Below are 26,285 nucleotides of genomic sequence, written 5' to 3'. Positions count from 1 at the left end.
TATTTTCATTTAATTGTTAAAACTTATTTCCTGTGACTTTTTCCTCGTGATTGTGTATGCTTTTTCAAAGCCATCTTCACAGTGTAAATCTTTGTATTGTAACTGAATTTTTCTGCCTAAAAAAGTCAAATCTAAAACTAGAAATGAACCCAATATGTGAAATTACTTTAAAGTGTTGAATGTAAACTCTCCTTCAAACTGTTTTAAACCGTTAAAATCCCCAGAACAATACTGAGTACATGACCTTGGTGTCCTCAGTGATAGCTATGGCCTTGTCTGGCAAATGCTACAGCTGTCATACCCTCATGTGTTACATAGTGTGCCTTCGTTTTCCTCAAGGGTTGGATTGCCATTCAAAAATACTACCTTTCTGAGGTGTATGTTATTTTAGATTAGTGAAACATCACTTTTCACAGCTGAGCTGGCAGACTATAATATGATATAATCCTACACATAAAGACATTCCAGATATAATTGTAAGTTTTTTTATATTTAATATGTAAAGTGGGTTATTTAACAAATTACATTTCTTTGTTTATAAGAAATAAACTGACATTTCTTATAGATTAAATGCATTCATTTTATTCTGTGTTATGATGACGGTTTTCTCTAAACAGACCTGCATGAAAAACATAATTTCACTAACCATCAGTAACCCTTGGCCTTGTCAGCTGAATACCAATGTTTTAGCCTTGACAGTCAACCTCTATAAATGATTTTTTCAAAGGCATTATTAGGCAACTTAGAGGTAAAAAAAAAAAAAAGAGGGTGGAGACTTGCTGCTTATTGCTGGGCCATTATTTTGAATTGATGCAACTGGGAAATTGGAAAAGTGTTGGCAAAAAGCAGCAGCGGTCAGAAACAACTGTCACCTGAACTGACTAATGTATATTTAATGGGATATTTGAGTAACAACACAACAGCCTGCAGTGGTAGCAATTACCATAGAGTGGCTTCAACACCTCCTGACAGTGAAAAACTGAGCATTACTAAACTAGAGAAAGGTAGAATTTATTGCACTACCATAGTATTGGATTGCACTGCATTGTACAGCTGTCAGATATTATATCTATTATAACGATAATTAAGCATATTCAAAGTAGCTCATAATGGCTGGCCAGAGTGAGGACAAAAGATTCAGATATATACCACAAGTTTTTCTTTGGATGTCACTCACTTCATTCTCAAGAAACTCAGGGATTCATTTGTTGAGAGGTTTTGGCTTAAACAGTTTTGTGTTGAAGCTAAAGCAGCCACCGTGACAACAAGAGAGCACAGAGAGCCACAACTGAGATGATCTTTAGCCCACTGCTGAGGTTGCTGCCTGCTGCTGCCACACACACACACACACACACACACACACACACACACACACACACACACACACACACACACACACACACACACACACACACACAGAGCATCATGAAGTTGCATCAGCACCATGTCAAGCATGAATTTCAAGTACACTGCTCAACTATCAATGGGCCATGACTCTCACAGTTGACTCCACTGGTGGCATTGGACCCTGAACACTAACTGAAGTATCTGTGATGAGGAGAAGTTTCAGGACGGCTGCCGTGGCCTTTCTCTCTGTCAGTAATCCCTACACAGTCTGCATCGAAAACTTTGAAAATAGGCTCGGGAGGACGGAGGCACAGTGAAGCAAGCCGGACTATGAACCCATTAAAGACTGCGTTGACTGCCGCTGATACTGTGTCCTTTTATTTCACCAATTATGTCTATGAAGTAGAGTTTGATAAAAAAAGGCAGCAACAAGTTCTATACAGTAAGTAATTATGCTGTTATAAGTGTCATTTTTACAGTAAGGTGTATATAAGACAGTATAAGCAAGGACTACAGTATTCATCAAGGGCTACAATAATTTGACTGCATGTTAGTTTTTTAATGAATTTAATTGATGGTGATTATTAAACGGGTATGGTAGAGGGATTTGATGACAGCAGGTGTGACTTCTCATCGAGCCATAGTCTATACTTTACATATACAGAGTTATATATTGACTGTGCTAAATGTGACAGCTAGGCAGCCAACATATAGCTCAGTTTCGCTGAAACTTAAATCCCTATATTGCGCATATGTGGATGAATTAAACCCGCATGAGCTATCAGTCTATATGCAAGACAAATAATGCACTGCGTCAGTATTATCTCATGTTTTCTCTGGGATTGTTACAGAGATTCAGAACTGACCAAACATCCAAGTGGATGACAATGGGAGGAAAAAAAGTACTCTTTCAAATCAGTCAACCAAGGACAGGAAAAACACTGAATCTCTGAGTTACCCCAGTGAGGGCTGGTTTATTTAACCTTGGTAATGGACTCCCTGCTTTATCTGAATATATAAAGACAGGTTCAACAGGGCACACGGCAGTAGGATAACTCTTCATTGTCGTTGTGAAAATCTTTGACTCTTCTACAAACTGCCCACCACAATGGCTTATTTTCTCAATTTGATTTTCCAGGCAATGTTGGTTTGCACTTTTCTCCAATTTTTTTTAACTGATGAAGTCAAACATTTCAACTGTGAGTATTTTTTTTTTTTTTTCAATTTTTTTTATAAATGCTTCTGCTGAAATCTACTTTCATCTAAATTGTGTAATCTATGATAATAGCTGGTGGATTGGAGAGATTGATTGCAATGCAGTTTACTGTGTGCTGTCACATCATAGAGTGGCAAGACAGAGCATGTAATAGATAACTACTTTTATAGCATAATTAAGTGTTTACACATTCCTGAGGTAAATATGTAGTGGACCTGGAGAAAGGAGATAAACACATGGAAATGTCAGGGTCATCAGCATTTTTGTGTCTCCTTGAACTTTTTTTTTCTCTATATATCTTGTGAAAAAAAGAATGTTGTTCCTGGTTTGTATTGAAATGCAATTTCAGCAGATTTGGTACCAAAGCTGACACACTGACATGAAGGTGAAAATGCTGCATATAAGGCCAGGGTATCCTTGACTCTAGGTTATGTGTATTGATGTAGTGATGCCTCAAATACATCAAAATATGTGTAGGATGTAATACATATAAATAAGTGTTTACTGACAGTTAAAATCCTACATGTAGCACTTGTATTCAATATGGTTTGATAGGCAGTCAGTGGTTGAAGAGAAAGTCAGATCCTATTGAATAAAAGTAAGTAAAAGTACATAAGTATAAATGTAAAATGTACCAAAATGTATTTCAAGTATGAAAGTTAAAGTATTCGTTATGCAGAAAAATGTTCCCTGTGTGTGACACATTATATATGATATCATTTTCATTACTGATGCAATAATGCATGAGTAGCATTTTACTAGCAAGGATGGTGGGATTTTACTTTATTGTATGTACAGCAAAAGCAAAGTAGTTTCATACAGTTGTTCCCAAACTGGGGATCAAGCCCCTCTCCTAAGGGACCCCAGATAGAAATTAGGGGCCATGAGATGATTAATTTGGTGGGAGAAAAAAATACACAAACATGATGTTATATGATATGATATAATATGATGTGATATGATATGATATGATGTGATATGATATGATATAATATGATATGATATGATGTGATATGATATGATGTTATATGATATGATATGATGTGATGTGATATGATATGATATGATATGATATGATATGATATGATATGATATTGGATAATTTTACTTCTCCACCTCAGCCTTAAACAGTTTTTTAAATGAAACCATCTGAGAGGTTTAAGTAAAAATCAAGACACAAAGTAAGATGTAAGAGTGAACTACTCGTTTAATGTATTCTGTATTTAATGTATTCTGGTTTAATTATTTAATATACAATATTTCTCTCTAAAATGTAGAATAGAAGTAGAAATACTAAAATACTTGTAATACTTCTAAAATACTAGAAGTACAGGTACTTCAAAATTACTTCAAGTTTAGTAAATACTTAAAACTTTTAGTTACTTTCTGCCACTTGCAGTATACAGTTTATATTTTGGTACAGACTGAGAGCATGTAATACCATTTTAAGTGATCTTTGTGCTGTTTTGTGATGTACGGTGTATCTTCCAGCCACAACTGTTAGAGAACTGCTTATCTCGTCATATCAAGAGAGCCTTCAAATTGTAAATGAAGCCTTACTCCACTCTAGACAACGGTAATAAACTATCAAATGAATTAACATTTAACATCTCGTCTCTGTTTTAACTAAAACTACCTTCCAAAATGAAAAAGGAAAAAAGGAAAGAAAAAACCTGTCAATTTCTGTGCACAGACGGAGCGCACCATCATCTTCCACGCATATGTTTGCATTCCGTCGGCAAACTGAGCCTGAGACCCTGGAGATTGCCCAAGCTGCAGAGGTTTTTCAAACAACTCTGAAAGTCCTAAAGAGCAGAGCAAGACAGAGATACAAAAGGAATGTCACGACTCCAGGTAGAATTGCTTTCATTAAATCTGGAGGATCTCACTGTGCAACAAAGCTTAAGAGACAGTTGGACACCATGGAGTTAGAGGAGTTAGGATAATTTAAATGTATATGAGCAATAACTAAAGTCCTCATAAAGGAAATTTAAAAAGACAAAAGAGGCATATTCACAGTTATTGTTTCTCATTTGATAGTGGGTGTACTTTCACATTTTATATGCTTGTACAGTGCGGAAAGATTGAATTCCATTTAATTTCTCTTGTTTAACTCTCCTATGTCTCTGCGATAGAGTTGTTGTCATGGGAGGACGTGGAGCTGATCGCAGAGCTGTGTCAGTGTCCTCCTCCAACACATCCAGCCGGCTGCCAACTCAACCCAAAGTACCGCTCCATATCTGGCATCTGCAATAACAGGTAGCCCACTGACTTCAACCCAATTGATATTCAAAGAACCAGAACCATATTGCTTTACATGAAAATGTATTATGGTATAAGAACCAATAATGCAGGCAGGAACTATGTTGAGTGAATAAATGAACATGATTATATTCTGATAAGTGAGTTGAGATAAAAGCCGCAGCCACCACAGCCCGACGCTGCTCTCAAATTAAAAATGCAAACACCCAGTTTCCCTTTTGAAATTTCAAAACTTAGGTTGCACAATTTCTGCCAATTTGAAAAGCAGAAATCCATTTCACATTCAGTTTCATTTTCATCGTAGTATGGGGGTACTTTGGTGTACACTTAAGAGTTTTCTCTTTAATTCAGTTTGAGCAGCAATGGTGCAGTTTCCAACTTGAAAATGATAAAATAAAACTTGGATTTTTTAAATAAAAATTTTATTGTGCCCTACTTTTATGTGCCCTTTGATTACAAAGATCAAGTCACATAAACATTCTATTTTAATGAATGATTTCATTTTAAAATTGGCAGTTGAAATTCCCTGATTATTTTACTGGTGCCTATGCTACTTTTACCCTGCCCTGTGTCCTAGAGGTTACATTTATATACAACAAATTTACAACAGCAAATGCCTGTGTGTTTTGGTGGAAACTGTCTTGGCCCTAATGTGTTTCACCTGTGTTCAATCACCCTTGCCTCCCTTGTCTATATAGTCTTTGTGCTCCCCTTTGTCTGTGTTGGTTCATCTGTTGATATCTGGGTTTGTCCTCATCAGTCCACGTCTCCTGTTCTTGTCTGGTTCGTCTCCAAGCTGTTCACGTCCTGTTCATCTCCGGGTTTGTCCTTGTTCTGTTCTTGTTGCCTGTCATCACCTGTGGTCCCTGTGCCTGTTTTTTGAAGTTCTTTTGTTGAATAAACCTGCTTGCACCGTCCCCAATATGTTGGCTACATTTGGGTCCACCCCTACTTACCTCAAAACCCTGACAGAATCACTATTGTGTCAGCCAGTGATAGAGAGTAAGAAAATATTTAGAAAATCCCTGTCAGCGAGCCTAGCATAAGAAGTTGATATTAATTTGATTTTTATCTCAAACTGTTGCAGTTCATTTGGAGGGAAACAAATGCTGTTGCATTCAGTGATGGCATATACTGTTTTGCATTACAGCATTTTTGGACATGCTTCATGATTCTTTTTTTGTCAGGCAAAATCCTCTCTGGGGAGCAGCCAACACTCACTTGGTCAGATGGCTTCCAGCTGAATACGAAGACGGCGAGAGCGAACCCAAGGGTTGGAACCAAGGACGGCTCCATAATGGATTCCAACTTCCCCTGGTAATCTACAAAATGCTGGTCTGACGGACACAAAGGTCTTGGTGGAGAAATTAGAAATGAAGCGAGCTAGCCCTGCAAACCGGAGTTAATGTTGCATTCCATTTATTTTTCTAACCTGTTTTACAGCAGATAAAGTCCACAGCAATTTAGGAAGAGCAGAAGTGTGTGTGAGATGACATAGATTACAGCTGCTGTTTAAATGTTATGGCCTGTGCTTTAAAAAGACACTATTCCAGTAGAAAGGAGTTGGTTTCCAGTCATGTGGATAAACATTATTTCTCTCAAACAGCAAATGAAACTGTTACGCTGATATTTGCATTGAATTTCAGTTTTAATTTATGCACTCATTACACAGTGAGAGTGAGGTCTTTTAGTGGAAGAACTCATGAAATATGCATCAGTTGTATCCAGCCTGCAGTTTACCTCCACATATAAGAGCTGTGATTTACTAGTCTTTTAGATATTTAATAATCTTTGATCTTAACTTTTCCATTTCTTATAAAAAGGGTTCAAGTAAATCATATCTTGGATGCTTAATATATTGAATTTCTCATTTTATAATCAGTTGCCAAAGTCCTTTTTGTTGGATAAATTAGGATATAAAAAAAAGAAACCTGCCATATCACAGCCCCTTTTGTTGAGTTTAAGTCATTTATCTATTTATAACATAAGTTAATGAATTAAAGAATGAACTAGCTCACACAAACAAGAAAGCTATCATCCATCATAACCCCTGACTGGAACACAAAAGGCCTCCCCCAGAATAAAAAAACTCTAACTGATAAATGGCAAGTCACTGCAGAGATGGTTGTGTGGAAAATGCAGTTGTAAACGTAGTACTCACTGTCTGCCAAAAATTACAAATCCTACTGTGTCAACAGCCATGGGACGTCAGCAAGAAAATAATGAGGAGCTCTTCAAAAAGGAATGATGACCTCTATTCTCAAATGCTGGTGGAGTGGGGGCAGTACATCGACCATGACATAACCTTCACTCCTCAGAGCACCAGCCCTTCTCCTTTTTTGACATTCACGGACTGTTCGAGCACATGTGAAAATGTGCATCCATGCTTTCCCATTAAGGTAAACTGAAAGCACAACAGTCTTTCTACATTTTGCTTACCTTTGTCTTGATTGCTCTCTTGTCACAGTCCTGTGACATTTTAAGGATTATACTTACTTGCTTTCTTGTTGAGTTAGATGTGAACATTGATACCACCCTCACACCTGTCCATTCATTATAAAGTTGGAGCCAGCAACTGTTTACCTTAGATTAGCACAAAGACTCATTTCCTGCACTTACTGACTTCCTGCACGACCAAAGCAAACTCCAGAAATGTTCTACTCTTAACCAAGAAATACTCACACACCTACAGGAACTCTCCTTAAAACCACAAATTGCTTTTACACTTTAGTTTTTGTATGGATCAAACAAATTAAATATAACGCATTTATTGGTGAGGATTTAGAGCTGTGGGTAAGTGGGTTCTGTTACCATTGGACAGAGCCAGACATGCTTCACAATATTTATGCTAAGCAAAGGTCAGACATAGAGTGGTCAATCTTCTCACCTCACATCTAACCATTCTTTTAAATTCCACAATCACAACAGATAAATCTGATATATCCCTCAAAAGTAGTTGAAGATGCTACTGAAGCAGCTTGTTATAAATAATTTTATCTTCTCTACAGACCCGTGATATGTCCTCCGCTGCACAAAGCTGCATGCCTTTCCAACGCTCCACCTCAGTCTGCTATCTGAATTTCACTTCAGATATCATACAAGCTCTGCAGCGACAACAGATGAACGCCATCACATCGTTCATGGATGCATCAGTTGTGTATGGCCACACTCCAAAAATGGAGAGGTTACTCCGTGACCTCTCTGGCTTAAACGGGAAACTTTCTGTCAACAAACAGTTCAAGGATCCAAAAGGAAGACCCTACCTTCCTTTCGTAGCCTCTCTGCCGTCAAAGTGCTTACAGGACCCGCAGGGGGAGAGAGTGGAGTGTTTCAGTGCTGGAGACACTCGGGCCAATGAGGGTTTGCCCCTGACTTCTTTGCATACATTGTGGCTTAGGGAACACAATCGAATTGCAGAGGCATTGAGACGCATGAACGATCACTGGAGCCCAGAGATTATATACCAAGAAACCCGCAAGATTATTGGAGCTCTGCATCAGGTATGTGACTAGTAACTAAAATTGTTTTCAGTATGCCAAAATTAAAACCAGTTTATAATGACTGAAAACTGTGCTGACATGCCACAAAAAAGTCAATTTCTCAGAGCCTAAATTGACATTTTGGGTGTCACACTAATTTGCATTCTTGCTGAGATTTAGGTGAGAAGACAAAAACAACTCCAGGCCAGGAGACGGTTAGCTTAGCTTAGCTTAAAGGCCTGAAGCAGGGCGAAAGAATTACCATGGCTCTGTCCAAAATTTAAAAAAAATAAATAACATCCTCCTAGCAACTTTAAATGTTAATTAAAAAGATCTATAATGTAACTCAAACCAGACATTGATGTTCTTACATTTCTGGTGAGTGATATTTTTCTGCTCATCTAACCTTAAATATTCACATTAAGAATGCTGGAACCAATTTTGTCTTTAAAATGACTTTAATTAATAATTGAGTATTAAAATTGATTGCTGATTAATTTTCTGTCAATCAGCAACTTGTTTCAGCTCTATTTAACAGTTCATTGAGCAGTGCTAGAAATGTTTGTACTGTTGGGTAATTTGAAATAACCAGTCTTGTTTTCTGCCATGCAGAGTAGCAACCACTTCTCTGTCTCGTGCTCTGTGCCAAAAATGTTATATCTTGTACAGCTGGAGCAAAGTGCTAACATCTGTAACATCAAAAATTCATCCATCTTTGTCAGAACCCCACTGAGGGCTCAAATTAAGTGCAGAAATTTTTAAAAAGTGGCATTTGGTCAGCTAATTCTTTATGCAAAACAGCTTGTGTATTGTAATTCAGTTCTTCGGGCTTCAGGTGAGTTCCCTGAATGTTTTTTTATTCATGATCTTGCAGACTTTCCAGAAAAATTCACCTCAGATTATCACAGAAAAAACACTTCTGTTTGTTTTATATCCTGCTTGTGTAGTCATATTCATAGGGATGACATATCAGATCAGATGGTTTTATTTCTGTAGCCAGCTGTAGCAATAGTTCCATGGTTTCCTGCTGCAACCACTGTCACCACTGACATTGCAGGTTTTTTCTACAGACTGTAGTCACTGTGCTGCAATGAGTTTAACCATGGACAGATTTTGTTGGATTTATATAGATTAGAAGAACTCATACCTACTATTTCCTACCACATAGAGTGCCAACATACACATTATCCCCCATTAAAACCTCATTAAATAGGCAAGACGATCAACTTTCATTGTGTAAGTGCCAATTGTGATACAGAGACGATAATGATAAGAAATCAAATGGACGTCATGCTCTGGTTAGTACGAAGTCAAGACAAGCAGAAATCGGAGTGATTCACATGAAGAAGTTGTGGATTCATTTATATCCTACAATCTGGATGTACTGCACTAGAGACACAGCTGTGTGATGTAAATAAAGCGATTCTGTCTAATTGCTATAAAGTTTCTATTGAGGAACACAAATTATGTCCTGGGGGGGACAAACTAGTTCAGCCTTTATGAGTATGGAGATTTTATAATCTGCAGATGTCAGTTGCAATAACATATTATTAAAGAAAGGCAAACTTATATAAAGTATGTAAGGAGGAGGGTTGTTGATGAGTTGTTAATTCTTTCTGTTGTGAAGCAAATCATGACTCAGGGTCATAACAGTTTTCACAATGCAGAGAAAAAAAAAGGCTTGACTGGAGACTTTGCAGAGATGAAAATAGAATTATTGTAGTTATTATTGACTGTGCATAGCAATGATAGAAATACAGTAGAGCTTTACAAAATCAACAAGATGAATTCAGTTAGAATTTTAAAACCTGATTTATAAACTACACTCAGCTGAAATCTGTTGAATTCATAAAGGCGAGTCACCTGCTGAACAAGGGTCAGTAATTTGTGTCAGTTACTTTCAAGCATCTTGTAAGTGCTTCTGTTTGACAGTTTAACTTTAGCTAACAGTTAAGAAAAACAGCTGAAAAACAATCTCACCACAAAGTCCATTGTCATGATAGGCCCCTCCTTGTCCCTGCCCGGACTGTTTAGTGTTTCCTGTTTTATTTTGAAATTACTGTCCATTTGTGCCTGTTGTGGTTTTACTTCCTGTCTTTGTGTTTTCCCGCCATTTTTCTGTTCCACCTGTGTCTCATCAGTTAATTAGTTCCCTGAGTATTTATAGCCTTGTGTTGCACCTCATCAGATGCCAGAGTATTATGTTCAGTTACTGCATGGTTCATGGCTTGAGTCCCTGTGTTACCCATACTACCTGTATAATTACCTTTACCAATTTCCTGGATTTTGGGTTTGGATTGTTTGCCTGTTTTGGACTGCCTTGTTGCCTTTTGACCCCGGAGTACCTTATCTACTTGTAAGCATTCATTTGCTTTGTTAAATCAGTGAACCACATTTTTTCGTACTAAAATGTCTGCATTTGGGACCTTTTTCAAGTGGCCTTGCAATAGTTCTGAAAACTTTTGATCACATCACATGATCTTCCATGCCATGAAATATCAGATATGAATCTCAGCTTTTAAGCCAACCTAGTCCTGAATGAAAATCTGAACAGCAACAATTCTATGCTAACTGTGCAACCTCCATCTGCTGTTGAAGATTACATGATCGACAGCAGCAGAACAGCTGCAAAATGGGCCTTGTGGTGACATTGTTTCTCAACTACTCTCTTTGAATGAGCTTTGACTCAGTTATTTTAAAACATGTAATGTCTTTGCTAACAGATTTAAAATGCATTGTCTGGATATTAAAGGAGAGTTCACTCATAGTGAACACTGATAAAGATGCTGGTTAGTTAGTTGACATGGCTGCTTCTTTTAGTAGCATTTATGATTTGAAATGTAAGTAAAACAAGACGAGATAAAGCTAAATAGTGAAAACCTTTTTCCGTATGAAGCTTTCTTCTCGTATAATTGATTCAGAACTTGTGTGACCCTGACAGCTGCTGTTCTCAGTCTGATGACTGTAAGAGTCAACAAGCTGTGGAATCCGCTGCTTTGCTGTCATTGCAAAAGTCTCAGCAGAAGAATCTTTTACAAATCACCTCAGTGGTGATGGTGCAGTTCCCGAAACTGATGTCAAAGTTGGCTTGCAACAACTCCCCTAAGCCTGTGTTCAAATCACCTACAATCATTGTTTTTCATACTAACAATTGGTCACATGACGAATTATATGTGAAAGATATTGCTCAGTGACAAATGCAAAGGGAACAATACCCTATCTCTGTAGTTCCCCTCAGCTCTAAGAAGCATTTCAATCTTTCAGCTCATTGTTTTGGTTCTCTGTCCCGCAACTGTAATGTTTTGTTAATGTTCTCACAGCTCTGAGACAGTTGTTGTTTTCAGCCTAGCAGGCTGCTGTTTTCAGTGAAAAAAGCTTTTAAAAACCTACAACACTACACCGTATAGCAGACAGAAACAGTTGGCCTCAGCTGATGTAGCATTTAGTATCTGAAGAGATATTTCCCTCAGGAGTTGGTCGAGACCAAAAGCAGAGCTAAGAGATTTATTATTGGATGTTTGGACAAGCACAACTCTGAATGAAAGGTAATATTAGCTACTCAATACAATATCTGTTGGATATATAAACAGGCAACTGTATGCTAACGCTTTCACCGTATTAATTTATATGGTAATAGTATGTCAGTGTTGTTTACAGCTTGTTTCTGCTGCACCTAAGTGGCCAAAAAAATTGCAGGTTTAAAATCTGTTTTGAATTGTGGAGTTTTCCAACAAGCTATGCAACATTTTATTCTTGTCCTGCAGATTCTTGCTAAGGGGAATCAAAAAATGGTTTATATCACTTAGATATTAACCTTGGTTTTTAGTTATTTTCTTTTGTCTTTTATAAATCAAACAACTTCCTCTGTGTTTCAAATCGGCCTCTTTGAATGGCCTCTTATTCTTATGTTTGAACCCAATGCTTCTAATGTAGCTTTGCTCAGCACGAGTCCTAGATGCATCTCTGTGTGCTCGTATGACAACGCTCTTCATAACAAGGCGGGCGTCAGCCAAGTCAAAACTGTCAAAGACTGACACATGATAATCCTTCATCATATAAACAGTCTCTGTGCAAAGACAACACTCAAACTTCATACCAGTTAGCAGACACATGGATTCCTCTGTCTTGACTATTAGCTGCACGTTTTTATGTACACAGCAGGGCTTTGTTGCTGTTTTTACTTTTTTAGTTGTCTTAGTAGTGATGATGGATGACAGGCAGGTTGTGCAGCAATGACTGATTGGACTGATTGTTGATAGCTATTTCCATTACCTGCAGGCTGAAAACATGATTAATGATGATGCATTCTTCATGAAATATAATGAACAGAACATGTTTTAATGCAAATGATTCATTGCTTCTACTGTGGGGGACCAGTGACTCTGGTACTAGGCTGTAAAGGTTTGTACATCTTTTTTTTTTTTTTTGAGCAGATGGAAAATATTCTGTAATCTTTGAGATTTTTTGTGGGGGCCGAAATTGTACTATAGCAATGGATTAACAGCTGCTGTTTTCAGGTGACTCGGGGACAATACCAGAGAAAAGAGATTTACAATATTAAAAAGAGATGGGTCTAAGGTGGAGGGGCTTTTTAAATAAGCATAAAAGGCAGGTACTGTAGGGGATTTACATACTGTAGCTATAACCATGACTGACTTGGAAAATCCTTGTATTGGAAGTGGAGTGAAAAGTGAGGGGCTATCTGGTCTGACCAGGCTGCAAACCGGCAGACTGTAACCTTATCTATTTTCTCATAGAAAAAAAAATCTCAAAGTTGAGATGAAGAATAAAGAAAGCTCTCTGTTTGTGTTTCTCAAGAGAAGAGTGTTGACTTTGACAAAAAGTTTGTACTTTATTGCCCAACGACCAGTAGATGATTCTTACAGACAAGCCCCACTTTACATATATAATGGCAAATAGTCAATAAGCACACTAGTTATACACATCAGCACAGGCTCAACATGACTTCCTGTGACAAAAGATAACAGATCGGCAGGCTTGGATATAGGCTTTTAAGTGCTGTACAGAGATTAATGAAAGCAAAACACTTCACTAGAATCACTGAGCCACAAGCATAATTTCATTTGTTAGAGCTCCTTTGATCCTTTGCCAGTGAGTTTGCCATCAAGCTGTGATCAAGTATCCAAGTGAGCCATGACAGAGAGCCAGCCTGCACCTTACCAGGACTCTGAAACTAGCTCACCAAAATGTTTGCTGTGAAATGGCTCTATTGCAAGCAAGGATTCAATTATTGCATATGGTTGTCACCCACTAAGCTTCACTGGATTTTTGAAAACTGCCACTAAAAGACTAGTGTAATCTAATTGCCAAGTTATGGTTTAGGCATTACAAATTCTCTCACCTATTCAGCTTTACTTGATTAACAGTCTTCAATTACAAAGTACACTTTGTACTGCTAGCTGTGGCAGCTGAGTTTTAAAGCTGAAGCACTTGTGGTTGCAAGTTTAGATTTAAATTTAAGCCTGAGAGACGGTTCAGGCATTCCATGTAATGTAAAGCATTACAATAACAAACTCTCCACTATATACTAATATTTGATAAACATAACAAGCTATGAGATGATTAAGACATGTCTAATATAATGTAGTAGGCATATTGCAAATGTATATTATTCTTAATATTGGCATTGAAAACTGCCTATGATGTGAAAACTTTACTAATTATCCAATCCCGCAGAGGGGGGGAAAAAAAACCCACCCAACTCTGCAGCCCTTTGCAGCTTTCAGCTCATTGTTGGAGTTTGTCGGTCCATATGGTTGAATCCCAACACCTCACCAAGCCCCCCCCATTTAAATCCTCAGGCAGCTGTGTTCCCAGCAAACAAGCTCACACAGGGCGAATGTAATGTAGGATTCTGTTTTCATACTGCATTATTCTTGACAAGTCACTGAAAAAGCATTACTTTTAATGCATTAAAATATGTGCTGGGGCAGTAATTGCTAACCAATAAAAAGACCCACTTCCAGGCCAAGGGTAGTGTGCAATTAGCCAGGAAATGAAGCATTAAAGTTAAAAGTGTTCAAGTCTGGTGCTATGAGGTGGATGCCAGGGGATGTGTACCTGTTTTTGCACATGCTACTGTGTATGTCAGCTTTAACTGTCTACATCTGTTGAATACATCAATTTGCAGTAATATAACCAGGATGTAATAAAGACATGGATAATGAAGAGAGGAGAAAACACTGGTCAACAGATTTCACATGATGGTTACAATTAAGCTTGTTGTCAAAGATAACAAGTGAGATTTCTACAATATGATTACATGCAGGAGGACAGAGAACCTAAGTGGAGGGAAATGTGATCAGGTGAATAGATTCTGATTTATTTGAGCTTAACTGAGCAAAGTTTTATACATTTTAAGACAGGACTATGATATTGCCCCTTTACTATGTAGTGTGGACAGGCAAGATCATTACGTTGTATTTAGTTTTTAAGTGGTCCATTAAGTAAAAGACTTGACTGCTGAACAGCTCTGCATTTATGAGCTTACCTGTCATAGAGTTAAATCCAACATAAAGCAAAAGTGGACATTGTAAAATATAATTTGCTAATTTCTTGTAGTAGAAGGGGAAGTATTTTGGTATTGGACTTCTATTAAGTCAAGGGACTTAATAGAATAGTATCTAAATTGAAGCGGCAGAGGCTGAGATAGTTCAACTTTAAGCGCATAGTATATATCATGCCCCCAAAGCTCTGGATCCTTCACTTCCAAAATAATGCAACTGGATAGTATTTTGCATTAGACCCTCTGTGCCCAATAGTTTTTTTTTTTTTTTTTATGAGTAAATGTACTCAGTTACTTTCCACCACTGCATGGATGAATGCTGCTCTTGACATCGCAGTCTGGTGTGACTGCTACTCATATGAGACCAGAACTATGTGAAGCACTGCTGCCTAAACATAAGTCAGTCTAAGCTGTGTTCTCCTGTCACAGCTGACATGTTCTGCATCAGTTTCAGTTTGTGCAGACTTCTGCTTGTAGATCACTAATACATAACAAGCACATATTATAGAGCACTACATTTGAATTGTTTTTGCAGTTTCCAATTGGTACTGTTTTTAACTGTTGGTTGTTGTTGTGGATGATTGGTGGAAGTCTGAGACTCTCGCTGTTTAGTGAGTCATCTCAGCTAATCATTCTTGCCTTAACAAGTTCATCTTAAACAGACTGTCTTTACTCCAGATTAGAGGCAGCTCAATTTCATATCTTTAAAGTTATCTTCAGAGCAACAGAAGGTGAATTTATCAGGTTTTAGATCTTAGTTTTGGAACTTAAGCTGACTTTAAATGTGTCCTATTAAGGTGTAGGGTATTTGAATCTGTGTGTGCATATGCCTTTGTGTGATACTGCATGTGTTAAGATTCAGGTGGTGAACTGAGGCCTTTATAAATAGTGATGAGGACAGAAATTCTCTGCAGTGACCCATAAGGGAACAAATGTGCATTCATATGTCCAAGCTGCGTGCATACACATTCACAAGATACTATATTTTGGAGCTGGATATGTTGTTATCTGTCAAGTGATATCATCCAAACTCCATGAGGTACAATGTGTGGCTTTAAATTGCAAGTGATGCACACTGTCCTTAGATTTGAGATATTCTTTTATGACTATGTGGAAGATTCTTTTGATTCTTTGTGATCCCCCTCTCTCTTTTTTTCTTCCCCAGATCATAACCATGAGAGATTATGTTCCAAAAATCATTGGCCCGGAGTCTTTTGAACATTACATTGGACCCTATGGGGGCTATGATCCAACTACAAACCCCTCGGCCTCCAACGTGTTTGCCACCGCTGCGTTCAGGTTCGGCCACGCTACCATCTCTCCAATCCTCAGGAGACTGAACGAGAGCTTCCAGGAACATGAGCAGTTAACCCACTTGAGACTACACAACACTTTCTTCAGTCCGTGGAGAATAGTCAAAGAAGGTCAGTACACGCTTATGAAGCTGCCTATTGGAGCTAATAACATATCCTGCAAGCGCACTAAATGCACCGTAAAAAGACGGAATGCGGAAGGAATAAAAAATTACCTTTTTATTTAGGTCAGCTTCAGTGCTGGATGTCTGTCTCTGTGTAACAATTAGTTGCATACAATTCTATTGATTCACATATTTCAGACCACGAAATAGATATATCTTTGTCTGATAGACTATGAAAACCTACAGCAATATATCAGACCAAGTACATGACCTAATGTCCTCCCAGTGGCTGGAGACTCATTACAGAAGGTGTAATAATCCATTTTACACTGTAGGAACCTTTTCAACTAATTATCAGTACATGATTTATTTATTTATTACTTGTGTATACGATACTATGTTATCTATCATATACAGGAGATGCATTCTTAAATGTGTACTTACAGCTAACTACTCCTTATATTTTTCAACCAGACTCTTATTCTCGTTATTGTGACCACTGCAGTTATGGGTCATGCACTCACCACATCTGTGGTGGAGATTCAGTTAACACGGACTGCAGCAAAGCAGCATATATCGTGGCGAGCAGGTCAAACCCCCTAAAGCTCTTGGACTAAACTTAAATCCCCCCCTTCAGCATGTGTGTTTTGGTTATTGTTGCTTCACTTGGATGTTTGACCTTCACTGTGCACAATGATGTATGGGCAGTTCGATACTTGGAGGCCGTTTTCACATTCATCTCATGAAATAGAAAGTTTCTTTGTGCTCACTTTAAATCAGACTTTAAGTGGTGTACAAGCAGGATTTTGTGACATGGCAACTAGTTGGGAGGCCAGTCATGGTCCACTATGCGACTAACATATGCAATGTGGAGACCTGAAACCTCCAGTGTCCAGCAGTCAACTGTTTAAAATGAAAAATATGAGGAGCAGATGACATTTTGAGAATTTTTAAGACGGTAATACAACCCCTCCTCCCCTGATTTTTCAAATTATTCAAAGTATGGTATTTTTATGTCTTAAAACATGTCTGGATGGTCTTTAAATTTTATATAAATTATTTCAAATGTTTGTCACTGAGTCAGAAAAAAAAATGCAGAAATGATCCCGCTGGAGTAGCTACTGTAGAAAAGAGACATCTACTTCCGGGGAACTTATAGGTAACCAAACTAGTAAAGCTCAGTAGTATGTCAAACAACATGCCTTCTATTGTATTAGATGATCTGTTGACTTTGCATGAGAGCAAGACAGGAAACAAAGGCAGAGAGGGAGGGGTGTTATATATGACAAAGGCCCATCTCGCCCATTGGTATGGACCTTTTAAGTTGATGTTGTCAACTTGTTAGCAAAGGGTTGCTTATGTACACATCCAGAAGGTACAGAGCAACAAGATCATTTATTTGGAGTCAGTTTTTGTCCATCTGGCTAATAGAAACCCAATATTTACTCTTTGGTGTTTAGCTGCTAAATGCTCCACTATGTTCACCAGCTAGTCTCTAACTGTTTCTGTCGACTATTTGTTGCTGAGCAGGTTGTACACAGTGGTTCTTTTTTGTTTCGAGCTTTTTTTGCTGAAAACAGCTGCCTGCTGTTGCCTCAAACGGCACCATGAGACTCAGTGAACCAAAACAATAAAGTTGGAGGCCAGACTGTTAGACAATGTAAAGCTGAGGGTAGCTGAAGATCCATCATTATCATTCTCTATATGACATTATATCATTGCTCTCATGTTGTCATTTATAAACTGTTCATAATAGCTGCTTTAAAACTTCAATATGCATCATTACCTTTGCCAAAGCTGTTTATTTGTGAGCAGGACCACAGAAAAAGTACGGAAATAAATTGCACCAAACTTGGTAGAGAGATGGAGCATGGGCTGGGGAAGGACCTATTCAATTCTGACGCACATCCAGATTATATACCATGAATTTTGTTTTATTTTTATTTTTTCTGAAGTCTGGTGTATGTTGTTTGACACTGGCGGCCATGGCGGAGGTCTGTCTGCCCCTCTAGTTTTTTATAAACCCATTAGACAACTGTATACCACTATTTTTTTTTTTTTTTCAAATTACTGTAGCTGAAAAATAAGGATATCATTACCTCTCTAATCCACAGTGTAGAGACCGCTCTTTTCACTGCCATAAGCTTGTGACCATAGGTGAAGGATAGAGAAGTCTAGTTTTCTCATCTTCAAAGCTCAGCTTTCACCTCACCATTTCACAGTCCCTCTGCATTACTACAGTCACTTCTGCTAATCCACAGTCAATCACACATGAAGGAGCTGCCAAATATCTAAACGCACACGGATCAATCCACATTTATCTTTGAGAGAGCCATTGCCTTTGAGGAGCATCTCCTCATCCTGTCTGTGTCAGCTGCATTTCACTTCTGTGCATATTAGAGGTCACAGCGCCATTAAGTTCTTGGAAGCACTATTTACAAAATACTACAATATGCTGCAAACACTCCATGATGTAGCACAATGCTATAAGGGTGAGCCTCGTTGTGTATGCAGTGCAATCGGTTTCAAAACTCAGGTCACATATCCTTGAGATTATGAGCAGGACAGATTAAAGGTGCTAGCACATGCACACAATGATTCTGCTTTTCTATTCTCTATCTCTTTTGTTATATTAGTTTTAATTGGCTTTTCCTTTTAAGAGAATTGAAAACAAATAACCAGATACGAAATGCAATAAATAAAGATGAAAATAGACTAAACAAAAATCCAAACAAAAATATTCATCAGCTCAGTCCATCAGCACAGTATACACATTATGTAAAGAGTGTAATGTTAAAATGCTGAGACACATGTTATCAACTGAAATGGTGCATTCTGTCATTATGTCAACCCAGTCGCCTATATCCAGGTCTGACTTGGCCTCTCCGGTTATGAAGATTAGACGCTGAAATGAACTCTGTTTATAGGGCCAGGGTAAATGCTGATTTGGAAATTCTAGGTAAACACGATCTGTCCTTGAAGAGACAAAGCTGAATGATAATAATTCTGAACACTAAGAAACGTTTACTTTATATGGCAACTGAACACTTTTTGCTGACCTCCAGTGGCTTAAGTTCATACCTTGAACTGCAGTAAAACAGTGGTCAGTGATTTTTAACGCAACACAAGTTATGAAACTATGTGTTATGATAAACAGAACATTCATCCCCAACGGTCCATTCATCCTATTTGCTCCAATGAAACCGTTTGGACGCCAGAAAGCCCCGTGGAAGCAGCCGATCCAAGTTTATACACAAATCTGTTTTCTAACCAGCATAAAGAAAGAGCTCTATCCAGAGAAAAGTGTACCCATAAACTACTATCTATATATATATATATATATATATATATATATATATATATATATATATATATATATATATATATATATATATATATATATATATATATATATATATATATTTATGCATTGTATCCTGTTGTCTTTTTTGTTAAATTTTTTGATATTTTACATTTTGAGACCGACTGGACTGATATCCAAATTCTTTGAAATTAAATATTAACAGAAAATCTTTTACTCTTGATATGTGCACTTAGAATATTATTGCATTCCACTGTTTTATGTTGACTGATTAACTTAAAAAATGCTGTTTTTGTCTAGGTGGAATTGAACCAATCCTGAGAGGCATAATTGGAACTGCAGCAATAGCTGTTAGCCCAAACATGCTGATGTCAGAGGAGACAACGGAGAGGCTTGTCGTCCTTAATATACAACAGCACATGGACCTGGCTTCACTGAACCTGCAGAGAGGGCGAGATCACGCTCTCCCAGGTAAGTCCTTGGCTGTGAGTCAGTGTTCAGTAGTGTTCACTTAAGCCTGCCAAATCACAGTGACAACCAACAATCAACCCTGTTTAATCCTCAAAGCTTAAAAGCCAGTTCCTTTCACTCCCTTTGTCAACATTCTTTAAGCTCTTTGTGTTGATACATTTGACAAATTTGATGTTAACAGCCATTGAGTACAGCATCCAATCCTATTAGCAGCTTGTTTCTGAAGTTTGCTGCTGCTTACTGGTTCTTCATGGTGATGACAATGAGAAGTGAAAAATGCAGTACCAACCCTATAAGTCATAAGGCACTAAACTAAACTTGGATTAGCTTCATATCATTTTCACAAAAACAGCCCTGATACTGAATTGACAGTGAGCTGATAGACATATCATTCATACATGTGTGCCTATGTGGAACTACTGGAAACCATTTTACTGATTCCGTAAAGCTATTAATATTGCTCTAACCTACGTACGTGCGTGTGTGCATGCTGCTTTGAGTGGCAAGACGGCGACAGCGGAACAGACCAATCTGAGCTTCAAAACCACTCTTCAGAAACCTGTGGATGATGTCACAGAGGCTACGTCCATCTTTATTTACAGCCTATGCTCTTTACATAATAATAGGAAACAGGTGAGGAACAGCTGTTGTGGCTCCGTCCGAAGGTAACAAAATCCACCTACCAGCCCCTCTTATAGTCACAAATTAACATTTACATCTTTCTTTATTTTTTGTTTTCCTGATGGAGAAAAATAAATAACCTGGCAGCCTATAACCATATTTAATGAAGTCGCTGTGGTAGCAAAAAATAGTCTGCAACATAACCCCCGTGAAACACTTTTCTTTTTTTCTATTTTTTTTTGTATGAGATAAATGTAGCATGTTCATAGTTTCTTAGCTGCTGGTAGGTGGATTTTTTATTTTATTTTTTTACTTTTGGACAGCTAGCTCCTTGTTTCCTTCTATTTCCAACTAACCACAGCTTAGCTCTAGCTTTGTGTTTATCTTACAGACATGAGAGTGGTCAGGCTTCTCATCTAACTCTTGACAAGAAAGCAAAATGTGAATAAATATGTTCATTATTAATTTATATTGTGCTGATATTACTTTCCAGGATACAATGATTGGAGAGCGTTCTGTGGACTGAAGCGTGTTAAGACACTGGATGATCTCAAAGAGGTTGTGGGAAACAAGGTTGCTGAGAAGATACATAAAGTATACAAACACCCTGACAATATCGATGTATGGCTTGGAGGACTTGTTGAAAATTTGTTGCCAGGCTCAAGAACGGGTCCCCTCTTCTCGTGCCTGATTGGAAAGCAGATGAATGTGCTTCGTAATGGAGATAGGTATATTAATGTTTGTTTATTTAAAAAATTGGGGGGGGGGGGGGGGGGGGGGGGTGAAGGCTTTGGTTCAACATATTTATTGAAAAGTTTAATTTTAGATGGTAGATCAACCATTTTTATGTTTCAGGTTTTGGTGGGAGGCTGAGGGTATGTTCACCCAGCAACAGAGGGCTGAGCTTTTAAAAGGTTCTCTGTCCCGGATCATCTGTGACAACACCGACTTAAGAGAAGTCCCCTATGATTCTTTTAGATTTGGGAAATACCCATCTGATTATGTCTCTTGCAATTATATACCACTGATGAATCTGGAAGCTTGGAAAGAAGAAAGGAGCGAAGGTGGGCTTGGGAGACTTGGGCTAGTCCTTGTCATAAATCATACATTCCTTTGAATTTTATCATTCCCCTGCGCATTAACATGAAAAACTTTTATCACTCAATTCCAGACTTGAAGCGCTGTGGCTCTCCAGCAAAGATAAAGAACGGGGATTTCATATTGTTCTCTAGATGTGACAAACTGGTTGCCCAGTACTCCTGTTACCATGGTTTCAAATTAAAGGGTGCCGCTGCAATAGTTTGTGAGGGAAATCGGTGGAGTGATCAACCCCCACAATGTACAGGTATGTGAACTGTAGTTACATGTATTTGTTTGATAGCATTTGGTTATGGTGATGTCGTACTGTCTATGTTGAATAGTTTCACATGAAAGGGAGGTTCCACTGTCAGCTGGTTAATAGCCTATCCTCCTTGTATGACCTGCTTCATATATATACTGTAGATTATCCTCCAAGCGATGGTTCAGCACCACAGATATGCCTGAACACCATACAGTATTCAGTATATGCCGTGCTCTTTTCTGGCTGGTGCTTTACTGCTATCTGCTGGTACTAATGGTGTAAAGGAAATGTTCCAATAGGTAATATATTGTGAATAGGGCCATTTGTGCGGATATCAAATTGCATAGTTTTAATCCGACCTGCATCAAAAAGCACAAGGTTAGATGCACTTTCAATGCCACCCATTTTTCATGTGGACAGCAGGTTTTGAAGCAGCTGTTTATAACGAGTATAAAAGTCCCCTTGAGAGACCTGAATCTTAATTGAAAGATGCAGTGCAAGGAATGTTTTTTTTTCAAATTTGATCACGGAGTGGTTACATTTCTGTGAATAGGCTGTTCTCTTTTTATTATCCTGCATCTATCTCCATTTGTTGACTAAGCAACTTCTAATTATAAGAAATTTTTATTTGATAGGCCTGTACACCTTTCTTGTGGCATTGTCATTAACGATTGATTGGCATGATGTCACTGAGAAATGTAGGTTGCTCAGTTCCAGCAGTGCTGATCTTAAGCCAGGCACGCACACATAGCTCCTTTTGATGTAACTGATTTGTTGTAGCAGTCTGTTCCTGGATACTGGATAATTTTTACAGTAAACACTGTTTATTGCTTCAAGTTTATGTCCTGTTGTTGTTTTCCTGATCAGTATTTTTTTTCTCAAAACAATGACAACACATAATTCACATAATTCTGGTTTCTCATGATTACAGCATACCAAGTCATTCTAAGTCAGTCAAAGAAGTCATAATCATATAACAAATGCAACCTGATTTGGAGAGTCAAAAAATGAATATCAGTTAGTCTAATCTGAATTAATGCTGATTAGCTACAAAGACTGGAAACGGGGAATGGCTAGCCTGGCTGTGGGTTCTGTCCTAGTAAATAGCAGAGACTTGTGGAACTAACTTTTCATTTCAACACTTCTTGTACAGATTTATTAAACTAAATATAGTTAGTGAGCCTTGTAAGTGGTGATAGGTGGATTTTTTTACTTTTGGACAGAGCCAGCCTAGTTGTACAGCACTTTTTGCTTTCTTTGTGCTAAACTAACAAGCCGCTGGCTATAGCGTTATATTTACCAGACAGATTACAGTGGTATCAAGTTTCTCATCTAACTCTTGGCAACAAAACAAACAAGGATACGTTTCAAAATGTCAAACTACTGCTTTATTCAAAGTGTTTTCAGATTGGGTCAATTAAAATGAAGAATATCTTAATTTTATTACAGTAGATTAGATTAGAAAGTATACCCTTTCAGACTCACACTCCACTCTGCAATTTTATTATTCACTGTCATGTTTGAATGACTCCACTCAGTTTTCTGTAATGACAATGGCAATTTCACTTCGTACAACATAGTAGATTTAATTTGGGAAGTGGCTCTACTGTTACTAAATCCCCAGTTGCAGGGTTACACAACTCATTACTAAATCAGCAACAGTAAACATCTTAATGCGTGGAACCCAGCGACAAAATGTCATCAGATAGGGGACTGTTGCCTTTGTTTCTTTGAAGCGGCAGTGGGACAGTAGAAAAGTCTCTATCGCATCATATAATCTGTGTGTATGTTAAGAAACTCACTATGCTTTAGAGATGGAGGACAACACCAGGTATTCATCAGTGTACTCATGAAAGCTGGGTGTTAACACTGCAACAGCACCTGTCAGTATTTGTTAGTTACATCAAAGTATGCATGCTAAGGTGAGAGATATTCATGGTATGGCATGCTTGATTGCTACTGGCTTCATAACTATGATATGAGATTTAAATAACACTCTTTTCTCTCCCCCAGGGAACGATCATTAAGTTGTTGAAGTGGACCTATAAATGCTTCATAGCTTTATGACCAGACTTGGAAACATTGTCTTCCTTGCTCTTTTTATTTATATTTCATGATTTTGTTGTTTTTGGAACCATGGATTAAGACATGTTTTAAACTTGAAGAAATGTAATATCTGGCAATATCCTGTAACTTGTTTAAAAGATTTGGTATTATTCAGAAATATACACATTAACCTGTGAATCATAGCACTTTGTGTCACACAATCTTTATATTACGCAATTCCCTACAAGAATTCATTTGAGATTGTTTTTTCAGTCCATCTTTCACCGCTCTGAACATGTCAATATTCTTAAATCGAAAAACAAAATGCAAGGAGTGCTGCTTGGGTGTGGGGAAAAAAGTGTCCCTCTGTTGCTCTTCAGTGTGGGGTGTGTGCTATAAGGACTGGTTAACCCCCAATACTGGCTCTACATTACAAAGAGGCTAACCATGGTAGTTGCAACCCACTAAAGGTGTCTCGCTTACAACATATAGAAAGTTCAATAAGGGGTGGAGACGGATTAAAATGGCTCTTACAAAGAGAATCGTTCTGGATATATACTTTGAAAGCTATGTGATTCCCAGGTTTAAATGGGGAATTTGATTTTGTTCCTTTTTTTTGTAAAAGTTGCTTTTGGAATCTGATTCTTTGGGCCTCTGAGAAAGTGAATCTAAAAACTATTTTATGCCTTCTTTGAGTGTACTGAAATATTGAGATGTTGTAAGATGTTATGTCTATATATATCAATTTGTTGTTTGTTCTCTCTGTTTCACATGGTTGATTTTGTGATTTTGATTGAATTATGGATTACACCTGTTCATGCTGACCATGTGATTGTTTGTCCACCTGCAGACTGAAGATAGGACTGCCTGGATCTACCATGTTACAACCTTTCTATCCATTCTGATCATTTGACTAATGCTACCTTTATAAATGGAAGAGCCCAAAGGTGGCCATTTTATACTTGCTCTGAAGAAGGCCTAATGGCTGAAACACAGAGGCATGTTTTTATTGTTGTAATGAAGCCATGAGAAAATAAAGGCTTTTTAAATCACCACCCTCTTGAGTGCCTCAGATTTTGCCAAGAATCCAGAATGTCAATATTCTTGTTGATGGAACGCTGACATTAGCTTCTGAAAACAAAACAACAATAATGAAAAACAACCTGCAGGAGGACCTCAGACCCATACCACATAACCACAGTATACACAGATGGACTCCAGAGGCCTGTATTACAAAGCAAGTTTAACATACCCAGGATAACTTTTTTTGTTTTTAATTATAAACATTGTCAGAACAATGAATAAAGTACTTTATATCATATGAGAATAAACCATGATACCTGCCTGTAATTTCGGTTATGGCAAAATCAAAAAGTGATGTTCAACAAGGTGAAATAAACAATATGATCACATTAAAGTCAGTCTAAGGATATACTATAAATAAGTAAATCAATTATTGTGTTTCTTACTGATTCTTTTTGCTCTCGTGTGAGGATAAACAAATTATTATGAATATGCGATGTAGATAAATAAATAAAAATAAAAGTTAAAGTAATGTCAGACTGACGAAAGGAAAAGTTGTTGATGACTGATGAGGTTAATCTGACTGAAATGCTCATTTATATTCATGGGAAAATATTTAAGTGTAGATAATTTTCCTCAAAAAAGACATCGTTTAGTTTTTATTTCCTGTCATCATCATAAAGTCTCTGTTATTCTGAGCTGCAGTGATTGAAGAAGAGCAAAAGTATCAACTGTCAGGAATCCTGTCGGGATTAAAGAATCTTTGTTCGATTAAAATTAAGCTATAATAGTTATGATATTTATTTAGTGAGATAAACTCTCCTGTTTGTTTGAAGCTCTGTTTGAAAACAAAACCAGAGTGGACACATGCAAGGTCTGGAATAGCCAAACTATTTGACTGATTTATAAAACTATCTACTGCTCTTTAGTATTCACTTAAGATAAACACAAAGCTTGTGCTACAGAAAATGGACCCAGTGAATAGCTCCCTAAGCTTAACATGTCCTATGATAACTATTAATTTAGCTGTACAGACTAATGAGCAGTGATAACTAACATGTCTTTGGGGTCATCAGGTGGGAACCTCCTTTCACCAGTGTTTCGTCTAGTTGGTCCCACAACACCTCCAGGAGGCTAGACAGTGATCACTGGCGTCCCAGAGTCACTCCCCTAATGCCAGCCATCACTGCTCCTCACACCACCATTTTCTTTA

The 26,285-nt window shown here is 37.8% G+C and overlaps 1 protein-coding gene across 1 annotated transcript; it reads left to right on the top strand.

The window, feature by feature from the left end:
• Window positions 1–4,284: 4,284 nt before the first annotated feature.
• On the top strand, window positions 4,285–25,097 carry tpo (thyroid peroxidase). The gene is made up of 11 exons (XM_056394125.1): window positions 4,285–4,417; window positions 4,699–4,822; window positions 6,013–6,142; window positions 7,024–7,224; window positions 7,834–8,325; window positions 15,996–16,254; window positions 19,870–20,040; window positions 21,155–21,389; window positions 21,517–21,725; window positions 21,833–22,006; window positions 24,017–25,097. Exons 1-11 carry the CDS (start codon window positions 4,285–4,287, stop codon window positions 24,028–24,030), a joined length of 2,142 nt encoding a protein of 713 aa, XP_056250100.1. The 3' UTR covers window positions 24,031–25,097.
• The last annotated feature ends 1,188 nt before the right edge of the window (window positions 25,098–26,285 follow it).

Source organism: Seriola aureovittata, chromosome 13 (genome assembly GCF_021018895.1).
Source record: "Seriola aureovittata isolate HTS-2021-v1 ecotype China chromosome 13, ASM2101889v1, whole genome shotgun sequence".
Classification (NCBI taxonomy): domain Eukaryota; kingdom Metazoa; phylum Chordata; class Actinopteri; order Carangiformes; family Carangidae; genus Seriola; species Seriola aureovittata.
This window is presented reverse-complemented; position numbering and strand designations above follow the sequence as displayed.